This window comes from Prionailurus bengalensis, chromosome E1 (genome assembly GCF_016509475.1).
Source record: "Prionailurus bengalensis isolate Pbe53 chromosome E1, Fcat_Pben_1.1_paternal_pri, whole genome shotgun sequence".
Taxonomy (NCBI): Eukaryota; Metazoa; Chordata; class Mammalia; order Carnivora; family Felidae; genus Prionailurus; species Prionailurus bengalensis.
In genome coordinates this window covers 13,466,721-13,488,955 of record NC_057347.1, presented here as the reverse complement: position 1 = coordinate 13,488,955, position 22,235 = coordinate 13,466,721, and the positions used below count along the sequence as shown (strand labels likewise).

At 38.9% G+C, this 22,235-nt stretch overlaps 1 protein-coding gene across 2 annotated transcripts; it reads left to right on the top strand.

The window, feature by feature from the left end:
• Positions 1 to 1,620: 1,620 nt before the first annotated feature.
• On the top strand, positions 1,621 to 20,432 carry ASPA (aspartoacylase). Of its 2 annotated transcripts, none has more exons than XM_043583409.1 (6): positions 1,621 to 2,038; positions 5,671 to 5,866; positions 7,565 to 7,658; positions 10,764 to 10,865; positions 14,883 to 14,992; positions 18,899 to 20,432. In XM_043583409.1, exons 1-6 carry the CDS (start codon positions 1,803 to 1,805, stop codon positions 19,094 to 19,096), a joined length of 936 nt encoding a protein of 311 aa, XP_043439344.1. In that variant the 5' UTR covers positions 1,621 to 1,802; the 3' UTR covers positions 19,097 to 20,432. The 2 variants fall into 2 exon arrangements, with proteins under 2 accessions (XP_043439344.1, XP_043439343.1); XM_043583408.1 differs by having other exon boundaries at positions 1,644 to 2,038; positions 10,758 to 10,865.
• The last annotated feature ends 1,803 nt before the right edge of the window (positions 20,433 to 22,235 follow it).

Here is a 22,235-nt window from a genome sequence, read left to right as displayed (position 1 = left end):
GAACTAACCACAAATCAGAAAAGAAATAAAACCTAATCAAGTGTTAATAATTCACCATAGTTAGAGTTTTTAAGACCAAAGTAAATAATACAACCATAATTTGTTTACATTTGCTTTTGTTTTGAGCATCTCTACATTAGTGTTCAGTGTACATTGATGTGGATAGAAAAATCAAATGCTACATGGGCTTTTTCTTAGGTTAGAACAGTAATTTTAATGTGTAAATTTGGATTTTATTATTTTGCTTTCTCTATCCCTGCCTTATAATCTCCTAAGGAAGAACATAGGGATTGGTTTATTAAACGTTATGAAACATTCACATCTTACATTCTAGCATCTGTTTTGTTTGTATGCTTTTTGTTTCCTGAGCACGCTGTAGTAACTGTTTATGCGAATTCCAAAAGAGCAAAATTAGAACTTTGGGGAAGTCCAAAAATAACAGGAAGCACCCTGTTCTGTTAAAAACACTGGGCTTAGAATCAGAAAACCTGGGTCCCCGGCCCAGTTTTCTCCTGGTAGCTGAGGGACTTTTCCTTTAGCACTACAATGGCCATGTCAATGCCTAACCCACCCTGTCTTATAATGTAAATATATGAATAAACTGAGGTAATGTGGGAAATTTAATTACAAATTAAACTTCTCTGAGGTTGTGAGGAATTACTCTTGTATCCCTATCAAACAATCTGGCGCTACTAGTACATGGTATTTCCAGAACTTGAACATATTTGTCTTTCTGGATGATCAAGCATGAAATCAAATCTGATTTGGTTCAGAGTCATTTCTCCAAAGGGATGTAATCATCTTAGTATTCTGAATAGTTTCCCCTAATAAGACCCCCCGCTTGAGTAACACATTCCAGTGAAGAGTCTGGGCTTCTAGTAAATTAGACTGTGTATTATAATAAACTCATAATTCGGTTAGCATATATAGCATGCCCCAAGACATTTTCAGGCATTATAAAGACTTGAAAATTATTGCTTTTCCTTTAATAGTAAGGTAAAACATGGGAAAGATTCCTAAAGAAATTGACAGAGAATTACCGAAAACTTCATGAGAAGGAAATTAAGACATATTTCAAAGTAACTTTTTACATCCTAGTGATCATTTATTTGGTTGTTGTGTCTCTGACTATGAATAAGCATACTGAAAGAAATGGTGCTGGCTCCACAGGAGGTCTCTCAGGATCTCTCCGCCTTTGGCTGTTTATGGAGGTGAGATTCAAATGTGCTCAGATAATGAAAAGGCTCTGAACTCATTTCAGAGAAGAAATGTTTTGAAATGTGAGTGGAAACATAAATAGCAAATCATAGCATGCATATTATGAGCCCCTTCTTTATTTTTTATAGATTTTTAATTTTTTTCATATTTTTGAGGATTAGAAAAGTATAAACTATTTTTACTATTACAGATAGTCATGGAAGCACCATTAAGTGACATTGGCTATAGGTGAAAGGAAACCAGAATTTTTGTATTAGTATGAGAGGCTAATTTATTATTGCATTTAGATCTACTGACCATGTGAGGGAGTAAGAAGTTAAACAGCTGTATCTAGTTCATCTCTGCATATTTTAATCCAAATATGGTAAAGGGCAGGGCTAAGGAAGGGAGTGTCCCTATAATAAACAGGGCTCAGAACTTGTAACAGAATATTAAATTATACTCCGCTCAAGAGAACTCTGCACTTTGCACTTTGGTTAAAGTATCATTTAGATTTAAATCTCTAAACTTTTCTTAAGAAATTAAGTTCTATTTGATTTCCTCTTTTCTGAATTGCAGAAATCAGGTAAAACTACTTGACAAAAATGACTTCTTGTCATGTTACTGAAGATCCTATAAAAAAGGTTGCTATCTTTGGAGGAACTCATGGCAATGAGTTAACAGGAGTATTTCTAGTTAAGCGCTGGCTGGAGAATGGCACTGAGATTCAGAGAACAGGGCTGGAGGTAAAACCATTTATTACCAACCCAAGAGCAGTGAAGAAGTGTACCAGATATATTGACTGTGACCTGAATCGAGTTTTTGACCCTGAAAATCTTGGGTAAGACTACATTTTGTGTTGTAGCATGTGTGCGTGTGTGTGTGTGTGTGAGAGAGAGAACACGTATATGTAGCACATGATATACGTATCCGTACGTATAGTCGCTGTTGTGAAATAGATCACTTTCACTTTTAATCATAGTCGCTATGAAGTACTCAATTCCCTAAACTGGGCCTCCACATGCTCTTTTATAAACTTTTAAAAGTATCAGACTGTTCTTAACTGATTTTCTTTTTAAATGCATTCTGTACAGACTAAGACAATAACAATGGTTTTTATTTTTAAATCATATCTTTAAAAAAACAGATTTAATAGTCTTTTGTATTATATTCGTTTTGGCCTGTATGCTTGCATACATATTTGTTAGCTTCCTAGGTGGTTCGCTACTATGTTTTTATACAACTATATTCATGGCAGTAATAAAGTTCTAGTCAAAAAAATTGTAATATTTCAATTAATATTTGTTGAATATGAAAAAGTGAATAAATACCCATCATCAAAAACCATCACACCACCTTGTGAAATGAGGAGTAGATGTACTGGCTTCAGTGGTGGATCCCTGAGAGATAAAAGCACTTCACTTGCATATTCTGAATTTAAATTGCAGCTGGTTCATAATACATTGCAAGCAGTGTATGCAATAGTAACACTCTAGGTATTACAATATAATACATAATATAAATAATGCTAATTATTTTTGCCTTTGTTTACATCCTTATAGCTCCTAGTATAGATATATAGGCCTCTTAGTATTTGTTTTTCACCACTGTCTTTTATTTACCTAAAAATATTATTAAACACCTACTCTTCACCGGGCACTGTGCCAGGTACTGTGGGAGTACTATGAACAAAATGGTTTCTATCCACAACGAGTTGGAAAACAACTGAGATGGAACACGTGCAAAGGAACAACTCACACAGCAGCCACTGCCCTGTGTACTCATGTTCTAATAAAGGCTAACTTGAGTTTACAGAGTTACTTAAAGTTAATCTCACAACAGATCAAATACAGTTACTACCTTTAGTACAAATATGCCTCACTTTATGAAATAGATGTTTTAGGGAGAATTATACATGAGTCACATTTTGTGTATCAAAGCATATTTTTACTAGCATACATTTTAATTTCAGGAATGCTTTATCTTCATGACTGAGGTTATGGTGATACAATTAAGATTTTATCTATTCACCTAGGGGTGCCTGGATGGCTCAGTCGGTTAAGCTTCTGACTTGGGGTCAGGTCATGATCTCGCAGTTCGTGGGTTGGAGCCCCATGTCGGGCTCTGTGCTGACAGCTCAGAGCCTGGAGCCTGCTTTGGATTCGGTGTCTCCTTCTCTCTCTGCCCCTCCCCCGCTCATTCTCTCTCTCTCTCTCTCTCTCTCTCCCTCCCTCCCTCTCCAAAAATAAATAAAACATTAAAAAAATCTTTTTAAAGATTTATCTATTCACCTAAAATAGCTTTTAACTAACTCTTTTAAGAATTTGTTGAAGAATAATGCTTTTAGTCGGCATGTTAACTTCTTAAATAACTCTGAAATGGACTGGGGTGGGTTTTCCTATTATGACCATCAGTAGTATGCATTGTCCGTGAGAGCAGTCTTTAAAATTAAATTCGCTTTCTGCTTCTTATACTTTAACACTATTCAGAAGCTAGGCAGTTCTCTCTCAGGGTAGTTATCACACTTATAAAATTTAATTACCTTCTCCTGACTTCCCTCTCCCAAATTTGCTCCTTTTCCTATATTCCCCATCTCAGTAATGTCACCATTACCCATCAAATCTATGGAAATCAACTTAGAATCTTCCCTGTTCCTCAAGCCCCATGTCTACCAAGTCACTAAATCTTCCCGTTTATTCAAGCATTGAATATTTTGCAATCCAATACTCCTCTCCATTTTCACTACCTTATTTCATTTCATCTGTGGACAGAGTAGCCTCCTAAAGAATCTTTCTTCATCTAGCCTTACTCCAATCCTTCCTGCCATTGATTAAGTTTAATAGCAGCCATAGGGATCATCCTGACAGGCAAATCTTATTATGCCCTTCCCCAGCTGAAAATTCTTCAAAAATCTATCTGGCATAGATTTAAGTAACTTAGTGTGATTAAAGTGCCTTTTAGGATCTTGCTCCTGCCCATTCCTTCTGCTTCATCCCTTGAGACTCTTCCTATGAGACCTGGGCCACGGGCATGAGAACTCAAAGTGTCCATTATCTTTCAAGACTTCAAGCCTTGGCTCTGAGCAACTGGGTGGTTAGTGATGCCATTACCGACATGGGGGAGAATTAGAAGCAGATCACTTGGGTGTAGAGGAACCTCACTGAGTTGTTTCATGAATTAACGTTTAAATATTTATTTTGAGAGAGAGACAGAGCATGCAAGCAGGGGAGGGGCAGAGAGAGAGGAAGAGAGAGAATCCCAAGCCGGCTCCCGGCTGTTAGCACTGAGCCCTATGCGGGGCTCCGTCTCATGAACTGTGAGATCGTGACCTGGGCCAAAATCAAGGGTCTGATGCTTAACCAACTGAGCCACCCAGGGGCCCCCATGAATTAACTTTTAAAATGCATACCTATCCATTAGGAACTATGTTTGGTTGCATATAATAAAAACCTGAAAACAGTGGCTTAAGTAAAGGTTTCTTTTTCACAAATCAGTCTGGAGCTTGGCGGTCGAGGGCTGGTTGTAGTGGTTCAATAATAACATAAGCGCCACAGGTCTCTTCTGTCTTCCCACTGCACCTTCCTTAGTATGCAGCTTTTGTCCTCATTCTTTTTGCTTTATGGTCAAAAAATGGCTGCTCCACCTTCTTGATTGCATTTTAGGCAGGAATTACCCAGGTTCCAACTGTAGGTCCCTTGAAGACACTAGCAAAAATAGTCAGGGAACAGAAATAGATGGAAGTATAGAGAAGTGGTTGAGTTAAACCATTGTTTAATGAGGAAAAATAAACTTAAATTGTCAACATATACAGTAAGGGGAAAAAAAATATCCTAAAGAGTGAGGAGAAGTAGAGACTGATTTGAGAATTCAATGAAAATCTCATCTCAGAAAAAAAAATATGTATGCATATGCCTGCAAAATTTTGCATTTTTGTCGAGTTTACAGACTTTGTAAAGCTTACCCTGGACCATAATGGTTCCTGGGACCTCAATTAGAATCCCTAATTAGGTAACGTGATCACCTAAGTTTACTATTTTTATGGACTAGAATTAGCTAGAGGACAAAAAAATTTTTATGTGTGTGTTTGATAGTCTAGCCCCAATAAATAGCTCAGTGCACATAACTATTTAAAAAAAAAAAAAAAAAAAACAAACTATTGATTAAATTAATGGATACATTTTGTTAAACATTGAAGTCTAATGGTGAATTCTGTTTGAAATGTCCTCCCTGGGATCAGCCACATGAATGAACTACTGTTTGTGAGCATGCCGATGCACCATTACATAAAATCAAATGGAGAAAAAAGAAGGAAGTTTTTATTTATGAAATTTTGAAATAAGTTTCCACTTGACTTACAGCTTTTTCATATTAAAGGTTTGGCAACTGTTTCCTTATACCCTGTGTTCTTATTGTATGTTTAATGTTATCTTAGCCACAGATGTTGTTAAATCTTTTTCTTTCTGCTAATAACAGCAAAAAAATGTCAAAGGATTTGCCATATGAAGTGAGAAGGGCTCAAGAAATCAATCATTTATTTGGTCCAAAAGACAATGAATATTCCTATGACATTATTTTTGACCTTCACAACACTACTTCTAACATGGGGTGCACTCTTATTCTTGAAGATTCCAGGAATGACTTTTTAATTCAGATGTGTCATTATATTAAGGTAATGTCAATGTTATTAATTAAAATTCTTTTTTTTAATATTTAGTTATTTTGGGGAGAGCTCAAGCAGGGGAGGGACAGAAAGAAGGGGACAGAGGATCTGAAGTGGGCTCTGTGCTGACAAGCTGACAGCAGCGAGTCCCATGTGGGGCTCAAACTTATGAACTGTGAGATCATGACCTCAGCCGTAGTCAGATGCTCAACCAACTGAGCCACCCAGGTGCCCCAGTGTTATTAATTTATAAGTTAGCATGGTACCTGTACTTTTAAGTCAATTGTAGATGGAGAGCCACCAGAAAAGGGTTGGAAGAGGGATCCAAGAGAGATGAGGGAGTGGGAGGAGCGCACCAGAATAGAGGTGGTGTTGAAGGCAGGAGAAAAGTTGAGGAAAGGAGTAAAATAATAAACACAGTGAACAAAATAATAAAACAGTTGCAGATTCTCATGTTTATAAAATTATAACTCACTTATCCAGACAGCCACTAAACCATAAGCTATTTGGTAAAATCAATACCCACACTTAAAATGGTGTAGTTGACATAGCTCAATGCTAGTTTTAGGAAGCGTGAGAAATAGTCATTTAATATGACTAAAGACCAGTGATAAAAAGGGTGGCTCTTTTTAGTTCTGCCTTTGTCTCCATTTGACTCAGATACCCCAACACACGTCTGTTCTTTCAGTACTTGTATAGCTAATCATTTTAAGGCTCAGAAATTTACAAGATGAAAAATTCAGCAATCCAGGGCTGACAGCTAGAGGAAAATTGCTAGAAAGTAACAACAAAGCAAAAAACACAAATAATGAACTATGTGTTTATTTCTGTATAATGGCTACTCTTCCTTCCCGAGGGCCAATATGCTTAAGTGGAAGGAGTTTGACCTGTGTATCCAGGAGAACCTGGGCTTATATCCTCGCTTTCTCATTCACTAACCTTGGACAAGATACTCCACACCCCAAACCTTGCTTTCCTTGTATACAATTGGCATACTAACACTTACCCATAGGAGTGTTAAAAGCCTTAAGTGAGATACAGCATTGAGCGTTATACCTAGCAGACAGTAAAGATTAATTGTTAACTTCTGTTTCCCTTGAGTTTTTGACAATAACTAGCTAGCAGTTCTGGTGGGAGATCATAATACAGTGATTCTTTTTGTTTATTGAAGGGAGAGTTGAATGCTCTGGTTACCAGGCATAGAAGCAGCATGGCTGACAATGTTATCAAAATCCAGAGGCCTTATCTTGAATTCTCGTTCAGATAAGTCGAGATGGTGGGGGGGGGAGGGGTTACCTAACATCTGTACGGACCTGGACCATAAGGGTAGAAACGGAATTCTTTATGAGACCTATACTAAACTAAATAGGAAGTGTCACCAGTGGTGAAAACAAAAATAGCCAAATCCATTGAGAAGGAAAATTTATTTCATACATTTTTTATCATGGTTCTGGAGAATTGTTTAATGTACTTTTTGCCCAGAAAGCTATGTATAATTCAATTTTATATGTAATTCACTGATGTGTTTTCAAAGCTATAATAATAACACTGAATTTTAGAGTGTTTCATAAAGCTGTCTTACCTTTGTATTCTATTACTTAATTGATGGAGTAAAGCATATTGAAGACATTATTAACTCTCTAGTGGCAAAGAGAACAAAGCATATGGTCTTTACATAATAAGAAAGATGTTTTAAATTCTTTTCAGACTTCTTTGGCTCCATTACCCTGCTATGTTTATCTTATTGAGCATCCTTCCCTCAAATATGCGACCACTCGTTCTATAGCCAAGTATCCTGTTGGTAAGTCATATTTCCCATTGTGACAACTGCACAAAATATGTCCTGGATGAAACTCTGAGACAATTATTTTCTGGAGAATATTTATAGCTACCTTGCTTATCATTATGGCTTATAATTGTCAAGTAAAAGCAAACTAACTAACTCCAGGCACGCTCTAACTATGTCAAATGTCCTCAGTTTCATTGAGCAGTTTCTGCATTCCAGGAGAGAAACAGTGAACTGAGGGAACTCGGATCTTTTATAATACGCAGTAAACATGCCTGCCCTTGTGCCTAGAAAGAGATCATCTCTATCTTCCAAGACTGTTCACTGTAAAAACATTCTTAAAGAATAATCTGGAACCAAGGCAGTCAGTGTCTTGCTGGCAAGACATGCAGAAACACCAGAGACCCATAAAAAAATCTTTTCCCAACTTTCCTTTTAGCACCTGTTTTGTACTCATGTCTCCCAACAGTTGTTTGCTATCTATCCACTCACTTGTTTCCGTGTCAGTTACTGAGCTGTGAATGCATCTTTCCCCTCTGGCAAGTTCCAATATGGAGGCTTGCACATCAGACAGTCTCTTTTTTTTTCTACATTCCACTCTCTTTCCTGAATGACCTGCTAGCATAATTGTTTGCACAACTTAAAATCCTTTTTTGTGAGATCTAAGATGGTTTTAACCAAGAGTAATTTAATTTCAAAACAAGTTGTCAAACAGTATCAGCAAATTTAAAGTTATCTTGGTTATTTATTTAATTGTTGGTAATTTTGGTGCATAATCGGGGATCTGTTGGGGCAAAGGTAAATATCTAAGTATAGGTAATTATTCGAAATAAACCAAATGCTTAACAATGAATGATAGAGATCCTGTTTTTCTGGGACACCAAATAAAGCTGAAGATTTCCACACTTTGAAAAAGCATTCCTTGGTCTATGATATTTGTGGGGAAATGCTGCTCTTAACTAGAACAAATATCTACCAATATATTTGCCCCTTTTTAGGGCCAAGCCTTTCAAATATTTCAATATGATAGAGTACTAAGATCATCATAAATAATTAGAAATACTGTATGTTATCCTGCCAACTTCATTAATTTGGAATATTTTTATACCATCCACTCACTGGGGGGAAAATGCTTAAGTTCAGACAGAAACTATCTCCAACCCAACGTTTTACGATATATCTCTATTGTCTCATAGAAATTTGCTCTAGCTTCTACCAGCCTCCAAAAGGACCACCTTTGTATTCTATTACCAAGGCAGCTGAAATGTGGCAGGATCATTCTAAGTAAACTTTATTGTGGAAAGAAGCTGTTTTCTGCAGCCAGCCTTATGATCATTCACAGAATCTTCTTCATTTTCTGTCTCTGTTTCTCTGTCTCTCTCTCATGTGTGTGCATGCACACACATACACACATGCACACACACACAGAATACTCTAGACAGAATCTTCTCCTAAGTTAACTTTCCCAGATCAACCATGGCCTCATTTGAGACTCAGAAGATTTAAGTTTATGACCACTACTTCTTCAGCTCCACTTGGGACTATGCTGTGGCTATTTCCTAAAACTTTAAACATTCTTCTCTGATATAGGATCTTGTGTCAAGGGTAATTGTTGGTGTAGAAAATATGGCCACCCTGTTATCTTCCACTCACAATCAGAAAGGAAAAAATCCTTCAATAACTGACTCTTCTGACTCAGACACCCTCTTCTACCAGTCACAGCTGCTCTCCACACCTTCCATCTCCTCTCCAAACATACAATTTTTTTGGCTGCACAAAGCTCAAATGGCTTAAACAATAAAATAAATTTATTACTTTACGTTACAGCTCAGCACATCATGAGGGGCCAGGTTCTTCTTATCTTTTTAGTATACCATCTTTAGTGGAGTTTTTTAGCAGCCCCCATGGCCACAAAATGTCCACTGTAGTTTTAAGTGTCATATGCCAATAATACAATATCTAATGGGTGAAAGAAAAGTCTTAGGAACTCCCTGCAGACCTCTGTTACAACCACTTGTTCAGAACTGGATCACATATCCATTCTTAAATCAATCACTAGGATAATGGGAGTACTATAAATGACTTAAACTATTCCATATTTACACCTGGGCTGGAGAAAAGTTCACTTACCTGGAAGACTGGATACCGAACCAAAATCGGGACTCTATCAGTAAGGAAGAAGTGGAATGGCTTTTGGATGGGCAACCAATAATGTCTTCTACAACACACATATAGACATATCCTTGAACATGTTTTAACACATGTGTACAAATCATTTATACACAAAATGCATACGTTAACCACATTTATACCACATACTTAAATGTGTGTCCAGACGTATATGCAAAAAAGCTAAGCACAACAAATAAAAAATAAATGTCAAATACAGAAAGATTTTGTGAATCAAGAAATAAGAGAACTGGGTAAAAATAGAATGGGTGAAAAAGAATGTATATGAATGGATATGAATTGGTTAGAAAAGAATGAATGATATTATTTTTGATAAATGGGGGATAACTGTATGGGAGACTGGAACAGGAGGGAGGTAACTAGATATTTGGTTTAGAGAGACTGTTTTGTAGGTGTGAGGATGGATTGTATTGGGGTGAGAATAAATGAATACAAATTAATCCTAGGGAAAATTAAAACTATTGCACTATCACATTAGAATTAGTTGTTATGTTAAGGGCAAGAATGTTGCTCTAGGGTCACCTAGATGGTCATGTTAACCATCCATGGCACCAAATTTCTGTGACTCAAATAGATGCGTTTCCTCCTGTCAAGACTAAATGTTGACAATGTTGATAATATGGCAATATTGAAGGATGTTTAAACAAAAAATGACCCCAAGATCTTACTACTCTAATATAATTCTTTGATATTTTTTCATGTTTTCTCTCAGTTTTTATTCACTATGCTTATAATGTGTACATGTAAATCTTCTGCTTTTATGTTTTGCCTAACATTGTCTCAAATATTTTCCATGATGCTACATGGTCTACCTTTTTAATCATTTTAATGATGAGATTCTAGGTCTTAATACATGAACGTGCTCAATTGTCTAATATGTTGTAATATTTATATAAGTATTATATATACCCCTTCTGTACCGAGGTGTAGAAGTCGGTCCCCAGCCTCAAGGAGTTCTGAGAGCCGATATTTTGGATCAAATGAGAAAAATGATCAAACATGCTCTTGATTTTATACATAATTTCAATGAAGGTAAGTAGGAGGCAGGAATTATTTCCTTGTTAGTGTGTGTGTGTGTGTGTGTGTGTGTGTGTGTAAATCAGAAAAGCGAGATGAAATGAACACACATAGTGACACACATAGTGACCTAACCACTAAACGCTGATACAGCAATTGTCAAATTTGCCATGCTCATCATATTAGATGTTTTTAAAAATGTTATTCACTTCAGCCATTCCTCAATGACCAGAGTAGACACATTTAAGCAAAACAGCTACTAACAAATCTCCCCAAATAAAATCCTCATTTTCTGCTAATCTCCACCGTAAACAGCAAAGAACCACTAAGAAATACAAATATCCAATAAGCGCATGAAAAGATGTCCAACATTACTACTAATCAGAGAAACACCAGTTAAAGTGAGAAACTATTTTCTCCCACCAGAGTGGGCAGATATTAAAACCTGATAGTATTAACTGATGGTAAGTGTAGGAAAAGAGGATGCTCTCATTCCCTGCTGGTATAAATCCAGTAAGGACACGTTAGAGAATAATTTTTATAGTATCCACTCCTGAAAATGCACAAATCCTGTGACCCAGCAAGTCCATACCTCAGAGACATGCAAAAGCACAGGCACACCCACTGTGTCACATGCAAGGGCCGTCATCAGCATCATTGTAACAGCAAGACAATAGAAATGACCTGAATATTGATCCATTGGTGAACAATTAAATAAATTAATGTGAAAAGATCTTCAAAATACATTGTTAATTACAGAAAGCAAGCTACAAACCAAAACATACAGCACTATACCGGTTTGCTTCAGAATAATAATAATAAACACTTGCTAGAATACACATACATATATATGAGGAAAAAACAGGTTAATTTTAATTGTTTTCAAGGTGAACGATGTATTTGCATATTATTTGTGTAATTAAAAAACAATTAAATGGGGCTGGTGGCAGGATGCTATATGGAACTCTACTATCTGCTCATTTATTTGATAAACCTAAAACAGCAAAAAATAAAGCCTATTGATTATTAAAAAATAAATGTACTTGAAAATTTAAAACTAAGGTATAATTGAAATAAAATCAAAGAAAGCTGAAACTAATATAACACTCTATGTTAACTATGCTGGAATTAAAATTTAAAGAGTTAATAAAATTTGTAAAAATTTAAAAATTCCTGAGAGAGAGAAAGAGAGAGAGAGAGAGAGAGAGAAAGGGACATCCTACATAAATAATTACTCCAGCTGGCTTCATTGGAATTGTCGTTGAGGAATGGGTCATTATAGTGACAAAGCTGGAGAATAGTTCAGTGTCATGGGGGAGTATAATTCCTTAACCTCAGATTGTGCACCCTACTGCAATCACAGGAATTTCTTCTGTGCTTGGGAATCCTTTGACTCCAAAGTCATAAAGACTGAAGATCAGCTTTTTACCACCTATGTCTGAGAACCGGTTCTATAACTGTCTCATGCACCTGGTATTGGGAAGGTCACCACTAATTGATAAGAAACCCTTCCGATAGTAAGTGGGGACTACCTTACATTAAGGAACAGTGAACCCAGGTACAAGACCACAGACATGAGAGGAAAGACATGTTTTTCAAATCATAGTCCATAGATTCCTATCCCCAGGGGTGGGGATCTCATGGCTGTCTTGTAGTTCCAGGACAGGCACCCCTACCTCTGCTCCTACCAGACCAGTTCTTCTGTTTTATTGCTCTTCCGTGTAACGTTTTATTTAACAAAGGATCCTGCAATTCAAAAATTTTAAACCACTATTAATCTTGACTTTCCAGTTTGGTGGATTTTTAACTAACATGGGAAGAACACCATTATCCAAAGAATGCTGACAAAGAGATAACCACCTAGAGAAAAACTCTCTAGAAATGTGCAGAAGAGCTCCATCCTTGGCTTTGTGCTACTCAAAATTATTACTAGTAAGTTGGATGAGGATATATGTGACATGCTTATATATAAATGAAAGGTGGCAGGAAGCTTGCAGGAAAATATCTGTGGTTAGAAGGTAGATCTAAAAAGTGCTGACAACCTTTAACAATTGTGTGAGGCAAATATTTTAGGTTAACTACATTTCAGGTTCAAAATTTGCTTTTATGTTAAAAAAAAAAAATCCCAGAATAAGGGAAGTGATGGTCTCTTTTCTGCATTGAATAAACACCACTTGGAGAATGTGAATAAATTCTGAGTCCGTATTTCAGGAGGAGCCTGTATGAAGTAGAGGTTAGCCAAGGAGAGAATTGAGAAGGCTGAAGAGTTTAAAAACCATAATATAAGAGCCATCCATAAGATGCACGTAGAACTTCAGTTTACAAAGCATCTTCACATATAACCTCACGAATGTGACATATGTAAGTAGAGAAGAAGAATTCTTAGGCCAGCAAAAGAAGACTTTTTATATTAGAGTTTTAGACATGTCATACTGGAAAGCAGCAATTAGACATGTTTTCTGTGACTCTGAGGACAGAATAGAATCAGTGGGATGAAGTCACCTAGAGACATAAATGTCTGATTAACAAAGCTGACCGACAATGGAATGGACCACACTTTGTGAGGCCATCCAAGCAGGAGTAAGATGATCACTTGGCCAGAAAGACGTGGAGAATTCTCAAGCAGTGATGAGGTTAGGCATTTGAGGCTTCTTCCAACTGTGAGATTCTAAGTAGCAAACTTAGAATGCTTCTTGATGTTCTACCACTGTTTTCTGTCCTTCTAATAGACCTTCTGCTTTAAAGAGATGACACCTGATAAGTTTCTATCTTCCCTTTGGAAGATGGAGTAGATTGTAAAAATGCCCACAAATTCTTCCCTTCCCTGTGTCCGTGTTCTCACAATGTGGTGTTTTAGATCCTTCTGCCAAGAAATGGAGTTTATTTCCCTACCTCCTGAATCTGGCTTGGCCACATTACTTGTTTTGTGCTGCAGAAGAAACTCAAAAAGGACTTGCACACTGGAGCTTGCTCTCTGCTCCTCCTAGGAACCCTGTACTGCCAGTATGTGGATCAGCCTAGCCTAGCCTGCTGAATAATGAGAGGTTATGAGGCGGAGAACTCAGACACCCCACCTCCAGCTGCCAGCCTGGCAAATGCCAGACATGAGAGTAAGACCATCTTAGATCAGCCAGCCTCCAGCTGACCTACCACCAGCTCACCACAAATGCATGAGCAAGCCAGTCAGAAATCAGAAAGCCAGCCTACACCGGGGGAACTGCCCAAACATCCCACAGAATCATGAGCTAAACTGGGGGTGGTTGTTTCACACCACTCAGTTCTCGGGTAGTGTGTTAAGCAGCAAAAGCTAACTGATACAGAAGTGATCACAGGCTATCCACATTCCAACCCGGGGCTGCACTTTCTGTTCTAAGGACAAAGGAGGAGTTTGCTTTGAGTTGCAACCATAGCACACTAAGGATCCTCTCTTGGATGAAAATTCATCCGGTTTACACAGAGCTGCCTGGTGTACATGTAAACTACTCCCTTTACACGTTTCTGGGCATTGGGTTATTTAATGTTGCCTCATCTTTGGAAGTCAGGCTGCCTGCATCCTAAGGTCTCACATACTTAGTTAAGAGAAGGAGCACCATGCTGAAGTCACCTAACCTGCCGGAAGTCCCCCTGAGGATGTGCAGTCATAGAATGTTAGAGCTGGAAGGGCCCTCCGAGATACTGTCAAAACCTTCGTTTGACAAGTAAAGAAAGTGAGCCTCCAGAAGTTCAGCATCTTGCTCAGGATCACACAGCTAGACTGAAGCCCAGGTGTCCTGACTCCCAGCCTATCCTGGCTTTTCAAGTTCTACTTTCTGCCTCTGCCCATTAGTGTACTTGTGGATGGTGTACCAATAGGAATAATTTGAGAACCTCTTTTGGCTGGATGTTGGTTAAGAATATCCTTAACTTAAAATGGTATGTTCTCCCTGTAACTGTCTTCCTTTTTGGGGTGTTGTTCTTCCCTTAAAGTTTCAACTTCCTTTTTTTCAAGAGATTCTTCTTAATCACTATTCATACATGTTGTTATCACCATAGGAGAAGAATTCCCCCCCTGTGCTATTGAAGTCTATAAAATAATGGAGAAAGTTGATTATCCTAGGAATGAAAATGGAGATATTGCCGCTATTATCCACCCTGACCTGCAGGTAACATTTGCTGTTTCTTTAAAGTATTCAAATTAATGATGTCTCACTTTCAAATAGAACTTTACAATTCATAAACCATTTTACATACATTAGCTCGTTTACCTGCATTACCTACATTTACCCACATTAGCAGTGTAGGTAAGGTATTCAGACCTTCGTTCAATAAATATTATTGAGTACATCCTCTGCTGGCTCTGGGGATACATCAGTGAATATGGTCTATACTCTCATGAGATTTATAGATGTACTAAACTCTAAACTGTGGTTTAGAAATCAAGATAACCAGATGCCATAAAAGAATAATGAAGTGGGGAGGAAAAGGTCAGACAAGGCCTCTCAGGGAAGGTGAAATTCCTGCCCAAGTGCAATGGACAGGAATTATTGTATCTATTTTATCATAAGAAAACAGGCTCACACAGGTTTCTAGTATGGAATGATTAAGTCACAGAGTAAAAAGGCACAGCATAGGGAATATAGTCAATGGTATTATAATAGCGTTGTAACTACACTTGTGGTGAGCATAGCATAAGGTATAAACTTGTCGAATCACTATGTTGCACACCTGAAATTAATGTAACATTGTGTCAACTACACTCAAAAAAAAAAGTTGTTTAAAGAAAATAAAATTTAGATCTTCCCCATAGTCTTACAGCTATCAATGGCACATCTAGAACTAATGTTCTTTGCAGTTGACCACATTGCTGCCACCTCCCTGTGATCACCACTGAATAAGTTAGAGCAAAACACTCAGAACCTCCTTCTCTGCGGTGTTTTCTACCACCACTCCCTGACTCTCCTCAGAACCCCAGTATCTGCTCCTTCTCTGGTTTGATCAATAATGGCATAGTTAAGGGGGAAAAAAGGCTCTTGGGAGAGCATAGGAGATTGAAATCTAGAAAAGGCAAAGGCAGAAGCAAGGAGAAGCAAATATTCCAAAAAGCTAAAATATCCATATCAATTGTGATAACCCTATGCACCCTCAGACAGATGGAAAAGACTTGGCGGATTATCTAGTCTGGGGCTTTCAACTCTGGTCATACATTGCCTAGAGAGACTTTGAAACATAACAATGCCAGGATCCCACTTTGAGCTAATCTGATCTTACTGGCCTGGGTAATCAGAGTGGAAAACTACTGATGCAGTTCAGACTCCGATCTAATGACCCTAGTAACAGTCATCCAGACTTACAACTTAATAAAATAAGCTGTCTGTAGACAAGTGGAGCAAATCCTGCTTTCTGCCTTAGTGGGATCTGGGTGGAAACCGGAAGAAGGAGCCTTAGGCAATGTTTTAAAGGAAAGAAATATAAAGATTGAGGGAGAGAGGAAAGCACTACAGGTAACAAAAATAGCAAGTACAAGAAACAGAGGCCAAGGTGATGATGTCATAACTGGCTACAACACAGGATTTTTTTTAAGATTTGTATTCCTCAAGGATCCTTGAAGAGTACAAACATCATCCTGGTGAAGCAGAGAAGTGAGGTTAATGAGATCAGTAACAAACAGGGTTTGTGGTAGGTCTTGAAAGGAAGGACAGTATTGATTTGGTTGCTCAGTATTTACAAGGAGTGAGTGATTCACTAATTACTGCAATAAATATATTCGAGGGGCACCTGGGTGGCTCAGTCTGTAAAGCGTCTGACTTGGGCTAAGGTTGTGATCTCACTGTTTGTGGGTTCGAACCCCACGTAGGGCTCTGTGCTGACAGCTCAGAGCCTGGAGCCTGCTGCGGATTCTGTGTCTCCCTCACTCTCTGCCCCTCCCCCCCTCGTGCTCTGTCTCTCTGTCAAAAATAAATAAATATTTTTAAAAAAAATACATATATTTGAATGACTACTAAGCCTATTCTGGGCCCTGAGGTTCAAGATAGACAAGATCCCTCACGGAGCTTCCATAGTAATCAGGGGATAATGGACCATGAATAAGTAAACAATACATAAACCAGATCATTTCAAATTGTAATGAGTACTATAAAAGAAATGAACAGAATAATAGAGGCTAACAGAGGGTTCCTATCAGATGGAATGGTCTGAAAGAGCCATCTCTTAGATGATGGCATTGAAGCTGGAGCCTGGGCAATGAGAAGTCATCCACGTGGAAAACAAGTCCAAAGGCCCTGAGGCTAGAACAAACTTGGAGTGTTTGAGGAATAGCAAGACCAGTGTCCATGGAGATCAGGGAGCGAACACTGAGGATAGTTGATCCTGGAGAGAGAGACTCAGACAGACACCTGCTTGTGAGTCCAGGTTTCATTCAAAGAGAGACAGTTCTTGGTCATGGATGCTCACTGGAATGATCTAGAGGATGTACTCCCAAATGCCCGAAGCCTATTACAAAAGCACTAAAGTGGTGCTTCTCAAACTCAGGCCACAGGAGAATCACCTGAGGAGCTTTTAAAAAATCTTGATGCCCAGGCCCCTTCCCCAGGGATTCTGATTTAGTTCCTCAGGGTGCACACAGGAAATCAATTAGGTTTACCAGGTGATGTTCATGTGGCTCAGGTTTGGGTATAGTTATATCTATAGATATCTATAGATATAGATATAGAAAGTTTATTTATTTATTTTGACAGAGAAAGAGCACAAGCAGGGGAGGGGCAGAGAGAGAGAAAGGGAGAATCTCAAGCAGGCTCTATGTTGTCAGCGCAGAGCCCGACTCGGGGCTAGAACCCATGAACCGTGAGATGAAACCATGAGATGACCTGAGCTGAAATCAAAAGTCTGATGCTTAAACAACTGAACCACCCAGGTGCCTCATACTCATCTATATTTTTTAACTCGCCCAGTCAATTATAGCGTGCAGGCAGGGTTGAGAAACTTACCGTAATGCAGAGCTTCCCAAACTTTAATACTATGCATGTGAATCTCTGGGGACTTGTTAATATGAAGGCACGTCTGCAGCGGGGAAAGAAATTGTGCTTTAATAATAAATTCCCAGGTGCTGCTGAGAAATGTTAGAAGTGCAGAATCATAGAATCCCAGACCTCTAGAATCAGAATCTGCATTTTAACAAAATCTGTACACAATCTGAAAACATATCAAAGTGTGGGAAGAGCTGCTTTAGGGTTCTTGTGATGTGACAGCACTGGTATTTGAGGGCTCGTGGTCTGGATCAGATAACTCCGTTGTTATCATGGAGAACATTCACCTTATCCTAAGACAGGCCCCAGCCCATCCCCACTTTGTCTCACTAAGCCCCATCAGAATAGAGTCCCTTGGGGGGCGCCTGGGTGGCGCAGTCGGTTAAGCCTCCGACTTCAGCCAGGTCACGATCTCGCGGTCCGTGAGTTCGAGCCCCGCGTCAGGCTCTGGGCTGATGGCTCAGAGCCTGGAACCTGTTTCCGATTCTGTGTCTCCCTCTCTCTCTGCCCCTCCCCCGTTCATGCTCTGTCTCTCTCTGTCCCAAAAATAAATAAACATTGAAAAAAAAAATTAAAAAAAAAAAAAAAAAAGAATAGAGTCCCTTGGTGGGCAGGCACAAGGACTCATTTTTTACATCCCTACAGTACAATGTCTTGCACACTGTTATTTCTTAAACTTTGCTGAACAGGATTTAACTTCTGCTAGCAACAGGTAGAACATACACTTAGGGAGACATGCATTTATTTGGCCCTTTAATATTCTGAATCTCTTTGGCAACATTCAAGGCAAACTTGGTATTGAAACAAACTCCAGTCACATGTATGCGGTATAAAAACTAAATGGGGAACTCTTAAAACTGCCGCCCAAATTAATGGTTCGGTCTCAGTTTGGCCAGATCACTCATGGGCCTCCCAACACATCTCTCAAGTATCTCTTTTGTTAGACACTGCTATAATTTGTTAGTTGTCTAGAGAGCCCGACGTAAAACTTTTAAGGTGGGGAAAAAGTCTAAATGTAACTTACGTATTTTAATTGTTTCCTGAGAGGATCAAGACTGGAAACCGCTGCACCCCGGGGATCCTGTGTTTTTAACTCTTGATGGAAAGATTATTCCGTTGGGCGGAGGCAGTACTGTGTACCCAGTGTTTGTAAACGAGGCCGCGTATTATGAAAAGAAAGAAGCTTTTGCAAAGGCAACCAAACTAACACTCAACGCAAGAAGTATTCGCTCCTCGTTACCTTAAGAATCACTTCTAGCCCACCTGTGACACAGTATCTTGACAAATTCCACTAGGTTGTAAGCTCTTGAAGGGCAGGGCTGTGGCTTCTTCGACTTCATATCCTAGTACCTAGTCCAGTGCCTTACCACAGTGGGCATTCAGGCAAATTTTTGAATGAATGAATAAATTAATGCGTATCTTCTCAAAGTATCATAGTGGACATGTAGCTTATTCAAAGAAGTGCATTTCTTATTTCTGTATAACTTTTTATATATTATACTTTGAGAGTTTAACATTCTTAACAGCCTTTAAATTCAAATTTCAAAACTGAAATGAATACTATACCTTAAAAGTTATTAACCTGAGCCTAGAATTAAATGTGTTTTCAAGTAATGTATAAATGCTACTCGAAACTCATGATGCAGACTTGTGATTTTTAAATTTTTCATACTTGAATTAATGATAATATATTAAGCATCCCATCTGTAACTTTAGCAATAGTTGTGATATCCATAGGAGATTTGTAACTGCTCTTTTGAAGATGAAATGTGAACAGGAAATGAGGGCTGATTATAAAGGTGACACTAGGAATAAATCAAGGACCTGAATGGCCCTTTGTCTGCAGACAGTCGCCCACACAGCATGGCTGCCCCGACATGGTCCCTTGTTCTGCACTGACCTCGGGGAGCGGGGAGCCTCCTCCAGACATCTCACACTCCCCTTGGGAAGCTCACGTTCCCTCCCAACTTGGGAAAACCTGGAAGAGGCATATTCCTTCCAACCGTCGGTCCTCATTTTGAAAGAACGCGCTTGCCCTTGTTCCCAGCCAACACGTGAGGAAGTCTTTGGGCTCCGGCAGCAAAGGCGGTAAAGACAGAAATAGCAGACAGCAGCGGACACTAATGTGACCCAAAACCATGTCTCTGGTTCACAGATGCATTCTTTCAAAAAAGCGCCTGTGATCTAAATGCCCAAAACGCCTCCACACCCACGATTCTTCTCCTCAAAGGTCTTTGGGCTGAAACACTGCCTCCCTCTCTCCCTCCAGCCCCTGCAGGAGCCTCCCTGCCTCCTCTTTTAGGCCCCAGCAGCCAAGTAAAGAGTGTTTTTATCCTGTGATTTGGACCCCAAGGAACCCATGTTTATGGTTTCAAATGTATGTACCAACCATCATACTGTTATCTGAAACAAAGATGTATGTAAATATCTCATTCTCCAGAGTAAACCCCATTAAACTAATTTCATTTTCATATTCAGTGTTTTATAAAGCACAAATAAACTGTTTCTAAATTTTTCCGCACCAATATTTTTGTACTTTGCCAAAATGATTTTTATTGGAATAAACTCTCTTCCTTCTGAATTCTGAGTGAAAGTTCAATTTATCAATCTTCCTTCTTCCACTGTGAAAGTTCCTTCGTGTTTTATGTCTGAGTCCAGTTTTTCTGGATCAGGTTTTTCCAGATGTAAATTTTGGCAAGAGTACTTTATTCTTCTATCAAACTTTAGTTACCTATAAAATTTACAATGTAAATGTAAAGTCTTATTTCCTCTGACTCAATATTTACAGTATTCAGAGTTTCTAATTAAATGTGATTTTTTAAAAACCTAGAGCTATAGCCACTTTCAGTTATAGACTTGATGTTTGCATTTGTAAAATGGGGGTCATCATAATAGTGTCCCTTTCTTGGGATTACTGTGGAGAATAAGTGGGCTGATGCAGCTGAGCTCTTAGCACAGTGCCCAGGACAGAATAACAAGTCGTTGAAGTTCAAATTCCTAACACAAGGGCCCTTTGTGATTTGCCCCTCCCTCCCCTACAACCTTTCTAAATGCATCGCCCTTCAGGTCCTCTCTGTTCTAGTCCGCTTCACATTGTTTTATTCCTATATGCCTTCACACAGACTGGTCCTCCCACCCAGAATTCTCTCCCTCCTTCCTCTGCTCCTTTCCCCCATTCAGCCCTCACTCTAGCTAATTCCTACTTCTCGTTCAAAATGCTCCTCAACTCTCATTTAATCTGTAAAGCCTTCTTGGCCTCTGCCTCTTTGCCCCTTCTGCTTCCGTCCCATTTTGAAGATACTACCGATGTCTTTTCAGTATCTGCAATCTAATAAGTGCCCAATAAGTGTGCTCAAACATCCCTTCTCTGCTGAAGCATCTTCATAATCCACCAATATCCCTATCTTCTCTATGCCTCCTCTCCTTCTTTCCCAGCCACGTCCTCAGTATTCCCATCATTCCCAAGTGAAATTTACTTTTCTACACTCTTCAGATGTCACTACGTCCCAAAGGATGACACAGGGAAAAATATACCTTTTTAGCCTGCAACCCCATTGCAAAAACAGGGAAATGTTCACATGTAATAATTCTTCTGTGTAAAACCTTTTAGTAGCTTCCCCTAACCCTTGATATGAAATCTCAAAGCCTCACGACAGCTGGACAAGTCCTCTGCCTACCACTCCACCCCCATTTCATGTCACTTGTCCCCTTGCTCCCAGAAACTGGGCCACACGGACTTCTCCATCCTCAGCTGCATCAAGCTCCCTAGTAACTTGAGGTCTCTGCCCACATTGTTCCCTCTTCTTGAAACCCTATCCCACCCCCATAGTCCCTTTACCTGGATGAGACATATTCTGAAATGTGACTGAGGCCACTCTGTTATTCAAACTCATTGGCACTACTGACTCGCACTAATTACTAAACCTCAGGGAGCCTGGATCCTTGGCCCAGGAAAAAGCACCATGACCTTTATGTGTCCTTCTACCTCTCTCCAAGTCTCAATTTCTCTGCTTATTAAATGGGGATATAATACTTATCAAATCTATAAAACTGTGTCATTAAAACAATCAGTGTGATTGGAAAAGCTTTATAAATAGGAAACATACAATCTTAAAGGCTTAAGTTACAAAATACCTTTTGGAAGGTAATTCTTCACAATATCAAGAGCCATAAAACTGTTCATACCGATTGACCGAGGCATCCCACTCCCAGAACATATCCTATGACAGGGGTTTCCACCTTTTTTTTCCATCAGTCCACCCAGAATGCTCCCGTGGATAGCACATTCCTAGATTACAGGCCAAAGCTTGTTTGAGGTAGGATGTAGATTATGTATAATTCTCATTTCTTTGCCACTCAAAAAGACCCATCCCAGGAAAGGGTG